The sequence below is a fragment of the Ascaphus truei genome, chromosome 6 (genome assembly GCF_040206685.1).
Source record: "Ascaphus truei isolate aAscTru1 chromosome 6, aAscTru1.hap1, whole genome shotgun sequence".
In the NCBI taxonomy this organism is placed as follows: Eukaryota; Metazoa; Chordata; class Amphibia; order Anura; family Ascaphidae; genus Ascaphus; species Ascaphus truei.
In genome coordinates this window covers 112,204,106-112,224,538 of record NC_134488.1, presented here as the reverse complement: position 1 = coordinate 112,224,538, position 20,433 = coordinate 112,204,106, and the positions used below count along the sequence as shown (strand labels likewise).

The 20,433-nt window shown below is 40.4% G+C and overlaps 1 protein-coding gene across 3 annotated transcripts in view; it reads right to left on the bottom strand.

The window, feature by feature from the left end:
• Positions 1–5,337: 5,337 nt before the first annotated feature.
• EPHA8 (EPH receptor A8) overlaps positions 5,338–20,433 on the bottom strand; it is a 206,801-nt gene continuing 191,705 nt past the window's right edge. Inside the window, exons 10-17 of one of the 3 annotated variants that reach the window (XM_075605785.1) lie at positions 17,658–17,783; positions 16,392–16,577; positions 15,376–15,437; positions 14,742–14,951; positions 13,808–13,957; positions 12,737–12,927; positions 11,773–11,928; positions 5,338–9,621 (exon numbers count right to left, since the gene is read on the bottom strand). In XM_075605785.1, the coding sequence (XP_075461900.1) occupies positions 9,507–9,621; positions 11,773–11,928; positions 12,737–12,927; positions 13,808–13,957; positions 14,742–14,951; positions 15,376–15,437; positions 16,392–16,577; positions 17,658–17,783 (1,196 nt within the window). In that variant the 3' untranslated portion in view covers positions 5,338–9,506. Of the gene's footprint in view, positions 9,622–10,058; positions 10,385–11,772; positions 11,929–12,736; positions 12,928–13,807; positions 13,958–14,741; positions 14,952–15,375; positions 15,438–16,391; positions 16,578–17,657; positions 17,784–20,433 lie in introns of those variants that run through there. The other 2 variants (XM_075605786.1, XM_075605784.1) reach the window with 2 other exon arrangements.

Sequence of the window (20,433 nt, the reverse complement as noted above, 5' to 3'; positions counted from 1 at the left end):
TGTGAATAAAGCTCTTTGTTTGTAATATAAAAGTTCTGCATATCTACACCCAGCCTGCATGGATCCAGCACCCTGCAAAGTATATCCATATCAGGATAATAGTTATTTGGCCCATTACTGTACTGTATGTGTTGGGGGGAGGGTGGGGGGCTGTATTTATTGCAATGTAGGCCCAATTTTTTTTTTTGCAATAGGATTCGTACTGCAGGTCAGCGGGGAGCCACGGTGATCACCCTCGGACCCTCGGACACTCACAGGGACCACTTGAGGACCCCTGGACACCCACAGAGACTACCTGAGGACCCCCGGACACCATCCAGGGACCCCATTAGGGCTCACGGACAACCGCGGGGAACAACCTAGAGGCCCACGGACACCCGTGGAGACCACCTGAGGACCCCCAGACATCCGAGGAGACAACCAACGAGGACCACCCAAGGGCCCACAGACACCCGCAGGGACCATCTGAGTACCCCCGGACCCCGGCAGCCTCTGGTATCAATCATGTGGGGGTAGAGGAGGTGGGTATTAGAGTTTGTTGTGGGTAGCAGGGGTAGGTGAAGGGGGTATTTGGCCCTGGTTGGGTTATTTATTTATTTATTTATAAAATATTTTACCAGGAAGTAATACATTGAGAGTTACCTCTCGTTTTCAAGTATGTCCTGGGCACAGAGTAAAACAAAATAATACATGGTTACAAATACAGTTACATAAATGAACAAGGTATACATTATATATAAGACATTGCATGCACAGTTAAAGAAAATATATATTATGAGCGTATGAAACAGTTACAGACCAGATTAAAGTGTGAGACAGCCTTAGATTTGAAAGAACTTAAGCTGGTGGTGGATATGAGAGTCTCTGGTAGGTTGTTCCAGTTTTGGGGTGCACGGAAGGAGAAGGAGGAACGTCCGGATACTTTGTTGAGTCTTGGGACCATGAATAGTCTTTTGGAGTCTTTTGGGTAGTGGGAGGGGTTAACCCCTTCATTTTCGTAGCGGTTAGCCGTTAAGGTAATGAAGTTGACTGTAAATGCATTTTTATTGCTTGGGATTCATGCTTGGGGTCTCCGGTGCTGATATTAATGGGTATCAGCTCTGGAGACACCGCATCAAACCGATGCAGGAAAAAGCATTTTTTTTCCTAAGTCCCGTCTCACCGCTTATTGTCATCTTCTCACCACCTTCACGCTAACATTTCTGGTGTGAGGATGTTGTGATAAACTCGCCATTCTAGAGCTGCGATAGGCCTCGATAACCTAATCGCGGCTACTAGAATTGCACGAGTTTCAGAACGTGGCAATAAGTGGCTTATCGCCGCTCATATAGTGATTTTTTTTGAACGCTAACATTTTGGGCGATTCATTATTTTATCGCCCACTTATCGACGCTTACAGAATTGGAGTAGGCATTTTGGGTGATAACCATATGAACGCTTACATAATAGGCTCCCTGGTCTCGGGGACCAGAGGCCACCCACGGAAGGCTTCTATTTTCCCCAAGACTTCATCCACTGCCCAGAGGAGTGGGCTACCTGGAGAGCTAAGCTGCAGTGGCATCCAGGAGGACTTTCTTAGGGTTTTGTTCTTCTGTTTGTGGCATCCAACTTCAATGGGAGGCAGTACTGAGCACACAGGGCTAGGAAGCCAGGAGGCTACTAGCTACTCTACCCCTTGTTTTCCTGGAAGATATTCAAGCTGTTTGTTGCACCCATCTTCAGCGGGGGCAGTCCCAACTGCACTGGGATAGGTAGCCAGGTGGCTACTAACCACATTGGCCAATGTTCCCTGTTAGGATGGAAAGTGATCAGAGGATTGTTTTATGTTCTGGACTGTACTTTGAGCTCACTGGAGCCATCCTACATGGACTGTGTGGCGGTAGGGTCCCAGAGACCAGCATATTAAAGGTTATGTCTGGTCTCTGACCCCTGTCCTTCTGATGGATATACAGAATTGCCCTGTACACCCATCTACCTGTGGCTCATGTGGCCAGCATTTCTGTGTTTTTAAGGTTACCTGAGGTTTTACGGTGTGAGACAACTGACTCAGGTCTCAGTAGTTAGTTTGAATTTCCCACAGCCCTGATTGGCCTACATAGATCGTTCTGCGATTGGCCCAAGAAGCATCCGGGGTGATTGGTCCCACACGCAGCATCCATGCTGTGATTGGTCTGCATCCATTCTCCATGATGTCCTATGGAAATAGGAATCTAGAAAAGGGGCCGATCTCAGTTTCACAGATCTCTCTTGGACTGGTGTGGAGATGGACTAAATAGTGTTCTCTGAGGTTGTGCCAGAGACACCCAAGACAAGGCTGCATGCCTTACTGAAGCAGGAGATTTACACATACCTTGCTCCAACTTACATCCAGCACTGCCTGGATACTCTGGACTTGCTACAGACGTGGAAGCTGCTCCGTGAAAGTCCTTGTGGTGGTGCTGGACACTTAAACGATTGACATTCCCTCTGTATGTGCTGACGTTTGTGAGAATAAGCTCTGCTGTGATTTTGTGCTGCATCTGTTGACTGGCCGAAATAAACACCCTGTTTATTTGATCTCTCTGTCCTGTCTGGTGCTTGATTTCATGAAAGAGTCCTGGTCTCCCGTGACAGCGATGCCCAGAATCGCCAAGCTTCAGTGCATCTTAGAGCAAAGTGACCAGCTCTGTTTGTGTGTGTTTTGCCCGTGTATATTATACTATATTGGGCTGTTGGGGTACTTTTTGCTGTACAGTATGTAATAAATCCTAAAACTTATTAGCTCCCTGTGTCTGGCTAGTGGAAACCTGTGTCCCGGGAAGCCTCCCGTAGAGGAAAGACTGGGAATAGTGAAGGGTTGAGCCTACCCTACAGTCTCTGGTAGCAGCTAATAGTGACCTGTCTAGGCACAGACCAGGAATCTCTGGCAGTGAGGTACCCTGTGACGTGACAGAGGACGTACACAGATATGCAACAGGCAGCTTAATTGTTCCTTCTTGTGTGATATGTTGAAATATATCATAATATACCGTGCCAGCATTGCACTGAATCCCAGAATATTTAGTGGTATAGTGTTATTTATTGTGTTATGTATTGTGTTATTTATTATCGCTGTGGTCAGTGTCACTGTCTAGCTTCCTAAAAGGAAAGGTTATCTCCTAAAATTGTGCCTATAAGAAGTGCTGGAAATCTTTCTAGTAAGAAGCAATACAGTTTACAGCTTGCAATTTTAGCAACTTGTTTTAATAATTCCTATTATTACCAGACACAGGAAACATTTGTTTGAGATATATAGACGTCTAGTCATTTTGCAAATTTGCCAAATACTATTTTAATGCCTTAACTGCGAGAGACTCCATAGTATTGATCCATGGAGTGGTTATACGATTATTATACATTAAAAGCTATTTTGGCTTTAGAAAATACCATCCACAGCAGCTTAAAATGTGTCTCGCTTTACAACAATTTGCCTAAAATGATAGGAATAATTTTGCTATCGTCTAATTCCCGTCTTGAAATCCTTTCTTGATTTATTTAATCTTACCGCACTGCAAGAATTTGGTTATCATCCGATAATCAGCATAGTAGAGGCTAAATGTCAGACTGATCTCATGCAGCGTGATAAGACGAAAATACATCAACACATTTTGGGAATTTGCAAACAGGTCCCGCAATTTGACTATTACTGCAGGTCACAAGGATATGCAAATTTCCATATCGCAAACAGGGCAATAGACACTCAGGAGACAAGTTGCCATTAAACAATATTAGCCAGGCTCCTAATATTTTTAGTCTTACACTGTACTAACGTTATATATAGTGGTTTATTCAGTAATCTGTGGTAGTCCTTACCCACCTACATGGCCAATAATAACGGATGATGAATAGTGCATTTATGGAATACACCTGTCTTTGTTTCACAGTTTGAGATACAAACATGGCCAATATAGGAGGATTCGACCTTACACTGCCAACACGTTTAAATCGAGCAGGGCTAGTTCCGCAAGCCGGGGGATGCCCCGGCTTGCTAGCCCCACTCCCTCGGCGTGCCGCGCGTCACCGATGCGCGGTCACGCGTCATTGGGTGTCAGCGCCCCCTGCACGCGCGTCCAGGGCTCCCCGAGGGAGCCCTGGTGTCCCGTGATCGCGGGACGGCGGCAGGGGGTTCCGGGGGACCCGGCGGACCCGGCAGCGGTAGGGAGAGCGCCCCGATCGGAGGGCACTCTTCCGCTGCTTCGGCGCGCGCCCGGCACCCTCCGGCGCGCGCCAGGTTACTGCTGCGGCAGAGAACGGGCAAATGCTCTAATAAACTCTGCCGCAGCAGTACTGTACCATTTGTAAATGCTCCAGATGTTAATGTAAACCGGTGCTGAAGGATAGTGCCAACGTTGGTCTTGCAATCAAAGCAATATTTTGTTGGCAGTAGAAAGTGTATACGGTCACTCACTGCTCTGTAATAAAATTAATACCACTAAAGCAGCAATCCCTCCTACCTGTTTTTATTTTACACTGGGGGCAGAGGGGCTGAACCATGCTATTTTCAGGACCCCCTGTTTACTGACATACTTGCCGCTGAAGTTGCTGGATTTAAATCCACCGCCAGGGGAAACAATATGGCTACCAAATCTTAAGCCAATAAGAAGCCACAGCATCATTAATTGCAGTTTTCTATTGGACGGCCATTTAAATCCCCCTATAAGAACAAGGTATAAATATCGGTACCTTCACCAGTAAGTATCTTGTAATCGGAGGTTTCCCTAGAGCTAAAAATAGCACGTTCAGCTCCGGAGGGTGACCCGGTTCCAATCTTGTAAAAGAAGGGGCGGTTGGTTAGACAGGTTTGCTGCTTTAACTTGCTTAATGTCTTTCATATGATCATTGTTGGCCAACATGTGAGAGCTCATTTCAGGGAAATTGAAGATGAAAATAAGGGAGACCTCGAAAACTTTCACTGACTTGATTGGGATGAGGAAAAGATTTTCAGGGAGAAAAGTAGAAAAACGACACAGCTTAAGCTAAAAATCAGGGAGTCAAGTGGGTGATCTTGGGCCATGCTGCAGCGTTAATGACAGATATTTGCGGTGCACAATTAATCTCTTTGCATTGTGGGCCCACAATTGTAAAGAAGGAATCACTCTTTTACTTCAACTATTGTACAGTAACACATTTCAGTTTCAGATGGTTCAATAATAATATAATTCCCTGAATTTCTACAATACCTACGTACATGGCCTACAACTTTCCCTGGCAGGGGTGGCCAACTTTCGTCCTCAAGGGCCACCTAACAGGTCTGGTTTTCAGGATATTCCTGCTTCCGCACAGGTGGCTGTGTTTCGAATAGAACACAAGATTGCCAGCTCTTTTTCAGACAATATTTTATTTCAAAGGAAAAACAGTGCAGAACTGCAATGCTTAAAAACAAACAGAAGAGAGCATGTGAAGGGGAATCATATCAAAACCACTTTTATGGCAGCAGATACATACAACTATACAGTCACCAATCTGAGTCAGCATCTGGAATTCCACAACTTAACCCTTGGTGAGCAGTGTGTCATCACAAGTCCAGTCATGAGCAAAGGACTCCTTGATAGTCTTTAAATGGCACTTGAAACACAGATGAAGCACAGATAAATGTACAATAAAAACAACACATTGTATCTATTTTTTCATACAAAAAACAGCTTCCATAGGAAGAAATATGAATTTATCAATATATAATATAGTAATATATAGAGAGATATGCATATAAAACTAAACCCCTCAAAATAGTTAAAGGTCAAGTTTAGCTGGAATTATTGCAGTTTTGGATAATGCTCGGTAGCTACATCTCTATTACCCCTTTCAATGGATGTTTATAGTAAGATGATTCATTCAATCCAGGTCATCGGGAGGAAAATCCGGACATAGCCGAGGATTCACTATTAATATGGAAGATAGTTGCCAAGTAACTCCTGGGCAAATGTGAGATGATGTTCCATGCTGGTTCTTTCTTCAGATTGGACTTTATTACACTGAAGTATCAACTAGAGCAGCAACTGGGAACACAAAGTCAGGACTGGATCATGATCACATTGTTGACCAGGAATTGGATGGCAGACACATGTACAGCTGCGGGCAGATTAAGCTTTTAAATCACCCACTGCAATATAACAAATCTATGCTGGCCTAACTTTTCAACACAAATCTATAAGCATATCTACTATTCCTGCAGCTTGTGTCTGCAGCTTTAGTGGCTCATCTGCTACTTATCTATAAACGGTCAGGCAGGTAGTACAGTGACTTTAACTCTTTGCTGACTGAAAAATGTGCAACACTGTGAAGAGAAATGCATCGCTGGACCACCAGGCAGTGAAAACAGTTAAGGAAAAAAAAATACTTTAAATCAAGCTCCACCTAAAACAGCTTATTCACTTTTGAGAAACTACATCCTGACAAATGAACATGATTTGTCCTCCGATAAAACAAGTCAGCATCTCTTTGTTGGTTGGTGTGACACCTGCAGGTGTGAAGTATTCAGCTCGCAGGTGCATCAAGCTGCCTGATCAAATTCATAATTAACGTTACCCTTTTCAGTACCATTCATGCCTTGGAATTCCATCTGGCAATAAAGGTAATCACGTTTTTGCTAGATAGAGAGGAAGTATATCATCCTGCTCACTGCTACAATGCCGGTGTAATTCGGTTATAAAAAGTAGCAATTTTAGCAAAGAAATACATTCCATTGCTTTCAATGGAATGGTACTGTATTATTTAGTTAATCTCATGTATTAAGTTACCTACTGTAGCTAGTACGTACTGAACCTGTTTAGCCTCAGGGAGTGACTCATTAATTTAAATGTATTGTAAGACAAAAAGCATGGATTCCTTCCTCCCTTCTGCACCTGAATGTTGTAGACCTGGAAAGCGACAGATCATATGATCCATCACTCAGTCACTATCATTATATTTTGCTAAACTTTACCTTTAATACATTTCTTTTAAACACAACCTTCAGTCCCATTTGTTCTGTGCTTTAACGACTATTTTTGCAATGCTCAGAGTCAAAAAAGGATTAATCTCATTTCAAACACATTGGGAAAAAAGAATCCGTTTACAAATACACACAGTCAATTAAAAAGAAACATGTTTAAAAAAAGTTGAGATCTGTTGTCTTTTTTTCCAAGTACAAATACTCCATTCCATTGTGATAAATGTTCTTACAATTCAAAATCCAGTAGATAATCACACCTGTTGGGAGAGCAAAGTGCATTGAAAAAACAACCAATATTTGTAGTCATTATTCTTTAGGTGTATCAGAGGTCCCCTTGTACAACATGGACAGATGGTAAAAGTCTGTAAGCTGTGGGAGACCCATCAGATTCTCTTGAAGATGGTTTGAACTTAATGAAATGATTATCTTTTGAGCATCCTGCTCACTGATGGGCATCACATATCATGTCACATATAAGGACAGATCTTCCCTCTGAGAGGTATGGTGTGGAATGTATAAACACATGAAATAAGAAGCTCCAGCTGGGTTGAGCATTGTGCGTTTCAGTCTGAAAGTGCTTTTTGAATTGGGACGTGTACTTATTCAGCATGTTTAGGGTTCACCATACAGGATACCACTAGGATGACTGCCATCCCTTATGTTTTCTTTGGGATTAACAGCCATACAACAAAAGCCAACGGAAACAACTCACTTTGTTAGACATACATTCACGCTAACTGAAGTATGCCACAAATCACTCATTTATTTTGATATCGTCTCCAGCTCCACTCTATTGCTTATTTTTCACATACACATAGCAACAATGAGAATTCCTGCACTGTATAACCATGTGGATGTTTTGTGGAAGAGCTCAAATATATATGATCATAGATTCAAATAGGGTATTCGCTATGCAAGCCATAAAATGCCAATGCTCAACTTAAGTAAACCATGCGAATGTCAAATACCAATGAATGTCCACCATTATGATCGCTGCCAGAAGCCCTGAAACTCAGCAACACATGGTTTTATTTCACTTTCCATAAAGAGTATCTTCTACTATCACCTGCCCAAATAAAGTGACCAATCAATTATAAGGGTAGTTAGGAGATAAGCGCATTTGGAAATTAATCTAAGAGAATTAGGTGGGTACTCCTACATGTATTCTCATGTGTGGTCACACATAGATTATCTCCTCTAAAAGTAGGAAAATAGAAATCTGTAACACAAGTAGAATGTTGGTTAAAACTCTAGTTTGTGAATCATGGAGATATAGGCCCTTATAATAGCAGAAGTGTCTATCAAGATATATCAATATGTTGGCACATATGCTCCTGCTATGTTTTCATAGTACATCACACCATATTACAGACCATGTCATGCAAGTCTCATTCATTGGAAGGGTGCATAGCTTATACTTAATATCAATGACCACACAGCCTTATTCTTTAGTATTCAAAGTGTCCTATTGAAATGATAACTTTTGGTCAATCTCTTTAAAAATCTTACTCATTTGACATGGTTGCCTCTGGTGTTAACAATCAACACTCTTTGTAAAAAGCTGTGAGAGCAGAAAACAAAAGAAATTTGGGCCTAAAAAGATTGCATTTCAGTAATGAAAGAACAACTTGATGGAGAATAAATGTAAGAGATGATGCAAATTAAACCCTTGTGGGGAACGGAAGGAAATATTTTACTTTACAGAAAACAGGGCTCATGCAACATGTGCATCGCCTTCCTTAACCTTTTGATGTGCACCACTGACAATTTCGGAGTCCAGAAATGAGACGATAATATTTTAAAAGTGCTTATAATCACTTCTGTAAGAAATGTAAAGCTAGCAACAAAAATCCACATACTAGATCTGATTCTCAGAGTTGATGCTATGGAGGCTCCTTTTAACACCAAAATAATGTTGATATCCTTATAAAAAAAAAGCCGGTGGCCACTGACAGAGCTGAGATATAAACTGTGAGCGAGGCACAAACATACATAAATGAGGTGACAAAGTTGCAGTATCTCCAAATTAGCACCAGCTGTCAACTCACTGTAGCAGCTGAAGTAAAAGGAGCAAGCTGTTAAGAATCAAACCCTGTAATAATAGAGCACCCTGTATATTCTTGAAAATGTGATTCTATTGCTATATTGAGATGGCAGCACTGGGAGATCCATAAGGAAACATACTGCTATTAAGAATGAGGAAGAAAGCAGGAACAGGAAAGGAGAATGTGAAAATGATTGGGGAATAAAAAACACTTCGGAGAAGTCCAAGTTTTCAACATGTCACAATGTTGTTTTGTGTTTGTTCTTCATAAAAACACCCTAACACTATGATAAAAGTAGACTCTGCAAATCCCCCAAAAAGCTAAAACATCTCCAGTGTTTCTGTTGTCCACATTCTAGTTTTTCCGATATAGAGATGTTGTATGGTCAATGTACAGTATGTATATCTCTATTTGAATAGCGCCATCAATGCATCGTTCGGTAACCATACTCCTGGACAATGTGACTTGCATGTCCAAACGTTACATCGATGCAAGGTTTCATGAAGTCTTGATTACAAGTGCATTCTAGGTCCAAGTGTGTTTATCAGCTGAGCCCTCATGATTTGGATGCTGGTCAGAATCTTCTTTTGATGTCCTATTAATGAGATCCCAAGCCTTCTGATATCACTATGAAGACAACAAAAAGTTTCATAATGTTTTTATACTTATTCCCATCAATAGACGAAGAGGCACTATAGCTAAGAAATTCTGCTACACAAAATGACAGATTTAAATGGATTACGGTTGCTTGTGTGGTTTAGTAAATCTGCCTGACAGACTAAATAGGATTGTAAGATTTTCTGCAATCTCTTGATTTATTGCGTAAGCAGTAGACAATTTGGCATTTTGTATTAATGACATTTGAACATCACTGTGTCAGTTTTACTGCTCTAGAGAATACACTGATGCCTTGTAAAAAGGAAATAAGGATAAACATCCATGATGTTATTTTTATTAAACTCAATTAATTCAGAGTTTTATAGCCTGGCCGCTTGCCAGGATTGGGAAAAATAATTAGTGTTTTGTTTTGTCATTGCTTGTTTGTATTGAATCTGATCTTTAATCTCATTTGTTGTTGAGTTGCCCCCTGGGCAAGGACCTGGTGTGGCTCACCCAATTAAGATACTGGCCCCAAATGACTATACTAGAATTAACTTCAATCCCTGTCTAAGACTAGTCTTTCTTTCCTCCTTGTAGGGTAAATATGAATAGCGATTACCCTTTAGTCCACCTTGTTCCACTTAATTTCTCACTTCCGTGCCTCCATTCTCTTGTTTCTTTCTTTATATCCCATCTTTCTTGTTTTTCTTTCTCTATATCTCTTTTCCACTTTCTGTCGTTCTTTAACCATTTCCATGACCTTGCATATCTCCTCTTTACCCGGCATTTACTGTAAGAATTTATTTATAAATATATATATATATATATATATATATATATATATATATATATATACCCTGTTATCTTGTATGATATCTGACTGTAATCACAGACACACAGCTGCATGACTAAAAACAGTAATAAGGCTGCTGGGTACAACAATTGTACCCTTACCATCTAATTACTATGAATATTAGCCATAACCAAGGCTTTCAAACCATTTCCTACAAATTATCTTACATTAGCTACTGTATTTTTACAGTTCCATAGAAAGTACATTAGTATAAATGGGAAACCCGTAAAAATAATCTTTACATTGTAAACTATGAGGATCCAAAACAGTTTCTTAGATTATCTGGTGGCTGTAATATTCAGGTTAGGAAGATGGGAAAGAGCATGTGGTGACGCCTGGCAAAGGGGAAGCTCAGTGGAGCCTATACCGTTGCCTTAACTTTCCAGTGACACAACAACCAGCCGTATCACCCCCCCCCCCCCCCCCCTGTACACACATTGTAAAGTGACCTTCTGAGATAATGGAAGCCGGAATACAGCATGTTTGTTAATTAGCTAAATAAGTGGAGGAAAATCCATGTATTACTTTCGGAAATGTGCTTTAGGAAGCAGAGCCACAATTTATTCCCTCACATTTTTTTTCCACATGATCTATAAAAATAATGGTTTTGCCTTAACTGAGTCGAAAGAAATTTGGATCATGCTCCTCTTAGAATCAAAGTACATTACTTTGTATCTACTTTGCTCTTCTTGCATTGGTTATGTTTAACAATAATAGGGGTTAGATGGCAAGTTACTTTGTTCTGCGTTTCAGGCTGTCACTTGTCTCCCACTTTTGTCAGTTAAAAATATCTGTCGGGCGGGAGGTGGCACAAACCTCTCCTCACATCACAATTGCATCAAACATCAGAAAGTAACAGTCAGACACGGATGCTCATGGATGGAATAAGAAATCAGTGCAACACTTGAAGGCACACATTTTGATCTTGATAGACAGGTCTTGTAGCAGCTTCACCAATATCACCTCAATGAGCTGATATTTGACAACCAAGCAGAAGAGCGTATTTACAATAATGTATTTATTAGTAAAATCTTGCAACGCACCAATATTTACGTTGAGTTTATTATAGATATATTTCAGTTGAAGGATCTAGAGTTATGACAATTTATCAACACAATTTGAAATAACTAGTGTATAATCAAATCCTTATTTTCTTGGCAAATGAAACTGTTACTTTACATTGATGGCATGTGTATGTTTTTGCCTTCTGTGTTGTGGGAAATAAAGGATGAACAAGGAAGTAGGCTTGTGTGATGTACTACTGCATGTTTTTTCCATAGTATGTTTCAGTATCATGCTTATCACTCATTCTTTTGCATACTCACTCTATATTCATTCGCATCACCATTCCCAATGAGGAGTATCCAGCCATCCCAAAGTTCTCCTTGTAACGACCCATCTTGATGGAATCCAGCCAGTCATCTACTGTTGCACAGCTGGCAAAGTCAAAGAGCCCTCTGTCCAACCGTGGATGAGTGAATCTGCATAGGAAAGGGGAAAAGTGTTAGTCAGAGAAGGCCTGATGCAAAATAGGTAGAAAACTGTTACATTATTTCTGAGAATGTTCAAGGTTCAAAATGTGACCTTATTCTAGTGCTGAATTAAGGGTAAATACAACATCCAAATCTGATTAATATAGAGCTGTAAGGCTGTGTAGCACTTTACAAATAACTAACCAGCACAATGAATTGCTACCTAAAGACCTTACAGTATTTCTAGGTACCATAGTAACAATGAGATAATGAGATTTGTCCATAATCATAAGGCACAGGATCTTGAACTATGTTCCCCATCATCAATGAGAGAGTTATGGTTATTTGGTCACTCCTGTAATCAATTAGTTAATACAGTAAAGCAACTTTTTTATATCTCAGTTTTAATCAAGCAAATATAGAAAGGATTGTATTTTGGAAAGGTTTTTAACACAAATATCCATTTAGAGATAAAAAAAAAAAAAAGGTACTTTCTTTTATAATGTTACCCACATACCAGAACAAAGTTCAACATTAGTAAAATAACATATAGGGACAAACAATTTATTGTAGTTTTGAAGAAAAGATACAATTCAACTGTCTAATATAGAGTCCGAGACGATGAGCTTTGCCCTCCCAAATATGGCAGGAATGGGAATTGTACATCCTCTTAGCAAATAAGGAGTTGACAGTATTAACTTTAATATAATAGCATTGAATATAATAGCATTGTATCTAGCCAGTAATAAAATACCTTTTTATGCCTTAGCACAAATTGGAAACATCAAATAAAACACCAAAATACTGTAACACCTACCGGTTCACTGTTGCAGTGGTCTTGAGGTTTTCAGGATTTCTGATGAGCTTATCCAGGATACTAACAATGAGAGAGAACCGAGGCCTCTCATTGCGATCTCTAAGCCAACAATCCAACATGAGCTGATGCAGAGCAGTGGGGCAGCCCATTGGGGCAGGCAGCCGATATCCTTCTTCCACTGAATTTATCACCTAGAATAAAAGAATCCAGTTTCACTAGCAGCAACTAAAATATAGGGTTGGCAATCATTTCTTGCCTCATCCCGTCCAACATCCTTCCAACAAATAACATTAAGCAATGAACTTGTAGTTTCTTCATAAAAGGTTTGATTTACCAAATTAATTGGTTTTGTGAACATTCAGTTTATTTTGCTTAACCCATTTAATGCCACAGGGGCCTACAATGCATTGCATGTCGTCTAGTACTGAACGGATTAAGCAGACATGAACATTTGTGCAGCATGCCTGACAAGTTGTTATGGTGTATCTGGGCTAAGAACGTTGTATCTGCAAATGTTTGCACTGAACACAATTAAGTTTTTTACACGTTTTAAAAAGTATAACCACTTTCTTACCACAGCCCGTTTTTAAAGCCTGACAATAAAGTACAATTTGTCCAAATCACGGGTAGTATAGCATTTCTGAGCTTTTAAGCTTTTCTAAAGTAGTGTGGAAGCTGTTTAATTCTGTACAAATACAGTTGTCAGGAAAAACAGTATTTTTTGAAGGCAGTAATATTGTACTCTAGAGTTCTTCAGAGAACAATTCTCATATTGGTCATTTAAAGCTACCGCTAACCAAATTTTCTCTTAGACCAATTTAACTACAATACCTGCATATGCAAGAGACAAACAACAAATTGATTGTAAAGACAACATATTTATAATGTTATACCATGTTAGGTAATAAATTTATAATCTGAGTAAAATAATATGTTGATGCACGTTTGACATCCTTTCTAAAATAATGATATTAATAAAATAAACTCCTTAACTATCAAAAGAACCGCAACAAGTTGCAAAACAGCTGCAGCAAATAAAGGGTTAATATAGCCATGTGACACTTTGCTTACATCTCTGTTGGTCATATTCCAATACGGCCTTTCTCCATACGCTAAGACTTCCCACATAACGATTCCATAGCTCCACACATCGCTGGCAGAGGAGAATTTACGGTAGGTGATAGCTTCAGGAGCTGTCCAACGGATGGGGATTTTGCCACCCTAAATAAACTAAAATTATTCAGCTCACTGCTTGCAGAGAATAGACACTATAGAGTTATAATGTAAATGGAGGACAACATATACAGTGAGATTTCCACTTTAAAAATAATGTCAGGTCAATAACATTTATTTTCAGTGAGATTAGAACGAAATGTTTCTTCAATAAATTGGTCGCGTACAATCTTCCCTCCTTATAATACTAAATCTTGAATCAAATTGTCCACAGATAGGTGATATTTTTTTAATGATTCCTGACATAATCCACTTCCATCTGTTGAACTCCCCCAGCTGGCCTGAGATACAATCCAGGCTAACGCTCAAAAGCACTGAAATGCAGGCTTTGGCTTCTCTTGAAGTGAAAGCCTATTAGCTTATGTGTGTTGATTGGCTGTGAGAGCCAGAAGGACTTAGTCCTGTGAGGCCACAGTGCGACAAAATAATTTAGGCCAAAGCGTTATGAGTAAACAAAGGTTTTCAAGTATTGAAGACACATTGGAGAATGGACTTGTCACAAAATAAACAGTGAACATCAGAAGAAGAGCAAGGGAGGAAAAGAACCATCGGAAATATTGACCAGAACATAACCTTGAGAATGAGACATGTTAGAATCTTTTGATGTTCTATTGAGAGGCTTCAGACCCAGTTAGTCTTTTGTACTCTATAGAACAGATAGCCTTATACAATAAATGCGCTCATGACTCATGTGCAGCAACTGACACTTTAACAAAATGGCAGCTCTTGACCTAAAACAGCAGTTTTAAAGTTCACATGCAGGTTGTCTTACCGTGGTGGTATATGCAGCATCGGGGTCATCCTCCAATATCCGGGACAGACCAAAGTCAGATACCTTACAGACCAGGTTGCTATTTACAAGGATGTTACGGGCTGCCAAGTCCCGATGGACATAACCCAGGTCAGAGAGGTACTTCATTCCTGATCCTATACCCCTCAGCATGCCCACTAGCTGAATTATTGTGAACTGGCCATCACGACTCTGAAATAACAGACACAGTAAATAAATCAAAGCTATTTTGATGATATTATGGGACTCTTCTGATGGTTACGATGATTTCCCAGCTTCCCATGCCTTTCATGAATTGCCTGTAGCAAGCAAAAAGCACTGAAACATCGACATGGAAAAGGACAGTTACTGTAAAACAGAGCAAAGGCGAATGAGACTTGAGACAGTTGAAAGCGAGGATAGAAAGTGCTGTGGCGATTTAATTAACCCCTCTGCTTTAATTCATTGCTAGTCAATCCAACAGCAAATTAATGTTGTGGGGTGCACTACTTCTGACGATGCACATTTTGGGATTGCTGATAGTATATTGTACCTATTGTTGTCATTGTCAGTCTGATACTGTAAGTTTATGTTACCAGCAAACTGAAAAATTGAAGCTCAATATTGTGCACTTTACCCTGAGAAATGAATCCAAGGACCCGTTCTCCATATATTCTGTTACAATCATTGTTAATTTGCCTGCAAAACACAAATATAAAAAATGTAATACCTGCAAAGAGGGTTTTGTACTTTTAAGTTGGAAAGAAGACAAGTGTAGCAGAATGATGAAAACACACATGGCACAATCATGAAAACAGTAACACTTTTAAAGACAAATCATTTGACAAAGGCTAATAGTGGCAGGTATATCTCACAGATATATTCACTTTTACATGGCAAAACGGTGTCCATTTATATAAGAAGGATACAGGATATTTTGCTTTGATAGATAATAATATGCAATTACTGTATGCAAGTCTCCATAACTGGATCTGAATCACTTTGACTATCGGTGTAGTTTCACTCTCAGAAGTCATTCAAAGAAGAGTTATTGAAACTTCCTATTGAAACCTCATGTTTCCTCTTTAAGTATATACTCGAAGTAGAAACTTGTGAAGTTTTGAAAGCGCTGTAGAATGAAGAACCCTAATGCTGGTCCCCTAAGACGTATCACAACCTACAATGACTCTCTAAAGTCAAATATTTTGCCGTAAAATGCATTGTTTGGTCTGAACTCCTATATTTAACTCATTGGAGTAATTTGATTCTGACAACTATTGACATAAGTTTTACCTAAAATCCAATGTAAAATTGTTGCTAGTGAGGGCAACTTCCTGGCCCATAATAATTCAACACTTTACATTATCGTTGAGAGCAAAAAGCCACTTTTATGATGACCAAGATGTGTTCCTGTACCTTTTTTTTACTGGTGGGTTAAATCTCAATTTTAAGTTGCTCATACATTTTATAAATAATTGTATTTATAACCTCCTGTTGAACACACTTGTGTACTATAGTTTTGAACATTAGAATTACCAATACTTTCCCAATACTGGAACAGATCAAGCCCAGTACCATGTCTATAACAGCAGTAAGTAGGGAGAGCTTCTGGGGAGCAGCCAGGTCTGAAAGTATTAACATCACGGTACTTACTTCTGGTTACCACACCCTCCAGGTGAATGACATTGGGATGGTCAAACTGTGCCATGATGCTTGCTTCACTTAGGAAGTCTCGCCTCTGCTTCTCACTGTAACCAGCTTTCAAAGTCTTGATGGCTACTGGGATCTCACGCTTCCCAGGTAGTTTCAGGCGACCATAGCAAACCTCCCCAAACTCTCCTGAAGTGTAGAGAAAAGAAAAGCAAAGAAAGAGCATGAGCACGAGTACAAGTCTGGTTTAGGAAGAGACATGAATACCACCTTCCTACATTTAATAAATCACACTCAGGGTGTTAGAATATGAAATCTAAGACACCAAGAAACAAGAAGAGAGGTCTTCATAAATAAAACTGAAGTGTACATGTACTCTGCAATTTAATCTCTCTTGTTGGTTTCATTTAAAGGTATCACAACCTATTGCTAATCTTCATCTCTCCAGGACTAGTACAGATACTGGAGTTGCAGGTGATGCCCAGAACCCTTACATCTCATTTATTTGTGTCCTTCAACCTTAATAGTTATGTGCTATAATAAAGAGGCTGTCATTGAAGGGGAAGGCCTAAAAACCAGACCAAAACAAGCCAAGAACAAAAAGATATGTGGAAATTAGAGAGGTACTGTACAGTAATAGGGAGGTAAAATCCTGTTTAAGGTCTACAAAAAATGTAACTCCACCGCTGTCACCATTTACTTGCGAAAAGGGTTTCCAGAATTATCCTAGGGCTTCATCTCAACCAGATAATATTTTTGGGATCCTATTCATATGCTGATACAGTATTCAAATGCTTTTCTGTACTTTAGATATTCCTAAAACGTGATGTGCATGGAGGGTCCCGAAGTTATGATATTCAGTGTCTAAGCAATCGACAAATATATAGATTGTTATCTCTTCTGAGAAGAGTTTCTCTTGCCCATTGTCTTTGTTCATGTTTGTTTATCCTACCTCTGTATATGAAGCAACCAGTATTTTTATTTGTACTTTCAGGTGTGAAGTGCTGGTTATAACCATAGGAAAAGAAACGTTAACTTATTAATAAACTAGAATAAATAATTGAGCTTTAAAATAAATTATGTCATAAACACTATGGAATATTTTGCTGATGCCTCCCACCCACGTTTAATGGAAAAGAGGTCAACCACTTTCCTAACTCACAAGTCGGCAATGCTTTGCTCTGGCACAGTGGGGTTAAACTGTTGAATCATTTGTGACATCAACTTGACTCGTTGGCAGGGGTCTTGAAACAAGACAACAGGACTGACCTGAACCAATGATCTTTTCAATCTTAATTCTGGATGCCTCTATCTCTCGAGCAAACTCATGCACAGCCTGGCAGGGGTCTTCATAAGTGTGAGGGTCCACATAGAGCTTGGACTCTGCAAACGTTACTGTTTCACCAGGAGAATAGAGAATAATGTGTTAGTCTACACTGTGAAAAAGGGAACTGAGCATCACATACTGTGTATTTGTCAGAGGCAATCTCATGCATGCTGAGGACCTACGCATTATCTAGACAAGAATCCTCCTTCACAAAAGTGCACACAAAATACAATACATGCTGTAGGAAGCTGGTTTGCAAAAAGTAAAACCACAGAGAGGCCAATAGATGAAAGTTCCAGTCAGGGAAGCGAGGGAGATTTCTTCATCTTCCATTGATATGAAATGTGTTGAGAGAATGTTTCTCAGGAAGACAATAACAAAATAATACACTTCAATAAAATCCATTGAAACAGGCGGTTACTAAAATGTAATCAGATAAAGTTCCAAGTCCTATATGTTCATGTGAGAGCGAGGCCACTACCAATCCTTTTAAATCCCACTCTCTTTATCATGTACAGTAATGCTGCAAAAAAGCTTGCAATCCATCATTTCAACCCCTTTCCAAATTCTATTTCATAGCTTATAACTTTCATATTTGTCACTCAAAAGAGAGGATCTTTAATTACATATTTTGGCCCACAAATGATAAGCTGTTAATCATATCAAGATAAACCCCAAAATGGCAGGTTATACAATAACTTTGAATCTTTAGTTAATTTCAAGAGCTGACCTTGGGGCCAAGATCAAAGATACCAAGGGGTCTTATTCACAGACACATGATAACATTATCAATCCTTACAGGCGCTTAAAGTGAATGGAGATCATGAACGGTTTTACTTATTAAACCCAAATATTAGCGGAACTAATACAATTGAAAATTTAAAGATGAGCAAAAGAAATCTGAGAAGAATGATGGGAGTTTATGTGGGTGTGGTTAGTGATATGTAATGCATAAAAGTAATCCACACGAGACAAGCTTAAAGGATGAGTTATCAAAAGTTTAACCAGTGACATGAGTGCCAAAAAATAATACAAAAACTGTCTTTAATTTAACAGCAAAGAGGACGCAAAGCCAGCAATAAAAAAATTAATATTTATTACCTATGGATTTGTTTTAAAAATGTTATTTGGCCAATTTTTCAAATCTGATTGAAATTTGAACCATTACCTGGAGAAAGGCTGAGGGAATTTATTTTTACTAATGTGGTTGAACTTCGTGTGTTCATGATTGAAAAAAAACTGCAAACTTTTGCAAAAAAAAGTGAAAAATTCAGACATTTAGCAAAAATAAAACAACGTTTCCTGTTAATTTAGTTTTTGTTCCGTATAAGTGTAAGGATGTGTACATATATGTGTGGGTTCGGCGCTGTTACAAATGCAGGAAGCGCCATACTGTTCTTTTGCCAGTGAGGTTATTGTGTGAATAGTAAGGCTGCGCATGCGCGAGGAAAGCGCGCGAACGGCAACCAATCCGGCGGGACTTTGGGGGTTGAACTCTGAACTGTGAACTGTGGAGGAGTCAGCTGAGGCTGGGGACCAATAGGGTGTGAGACTCTGGATAGAGAAGAGACAGGAAGCGTATGGGCGGACACACGAGTGAGAGAGGAGAAGGAGGAAGGTGGCGGAACCTCGTGTGTGAGAGCGGAGGGTCAGTGACCCTTCCGCTTAGGACAGATACATTCCCCCAGCCCCCAGGAGTATAACCCCTGTCACCGTAGGGTGCCGCTTTTGTAGTGACGGCCGTAGCATTTAGGGAAGCATCCCATTAGTGCTGGTTCATTTGCAAGAGTTGCGGACGCCATCTTGGTCTGGAGAACAGACCGCACAGCAGAGCAGAGTGTCGGCGCAAGGCTGGAGCAACACTACGGACCCTTTGTGAAGTGGTGTGGTCACCGCAGTGACCGGGAGGTATTGTTAGTCAACAAGTGCACCTACACCGGTCACCAGGCGCTGATCCCGCCTCCCACTAACTAATTGGGGGCACTAGTGTGCCAGTAAATCATTCAATACAACTACTAGTTGCAGGACATACTCCTTGGGAGAGTGGCAGAGCCACCTGTGTACAGGACATTAACCCTATAAAGGTGTGGCCGAGCCACAGTGTGAAATGCTTGATTATAAAGTATAAGAGTTATATGCATGTTATATGTACGTTACATTTTCGTATTAGTTAGTATCATAGTAAAAGGTTGCTTGTTGCACAATACAGTTGTATGTTTCTTACTCAGGGTAGATCCTCTACAATGGGGATCCTGGGTAAGTGGAGGCGCTGCACCATGATAATAGAGGGTAAGACCCCAGGCTCCCCAACAGCGGAGGCTTAGAGCTCCTGGAGCCACAGGTAAAACACAGCATCAGTAGTTCCTTTGTGCAGGGGTTCACAAAAAGGGCTACATTTGGAGGCGCTGCTGAGATCTTAGACCTGGGGTGCCCCCACATTTTTTTTCTCTATTGTGCAACCAACCCACATCATGTCGGTGCCCTCGGCGCTCGAGGTGCGCAAGTGGGCCCAGCGGCGCGGGATTCCCTTGAATCGTGCTTTCGCGCTGGGCCACGTCCCCGCCACGATCTCGTTAGGTACTGTGACCGAGCAGGTCCGAAAGCTCCCGCTCCTGGACAATGCCCAAGTACAAGACCACTTCTACGACCGTGACCAGGCCTGGCGCCGGGTCTTGTATGCCACTGAACAAGACATATGCCCCGAGGCCTTGCCCCGTA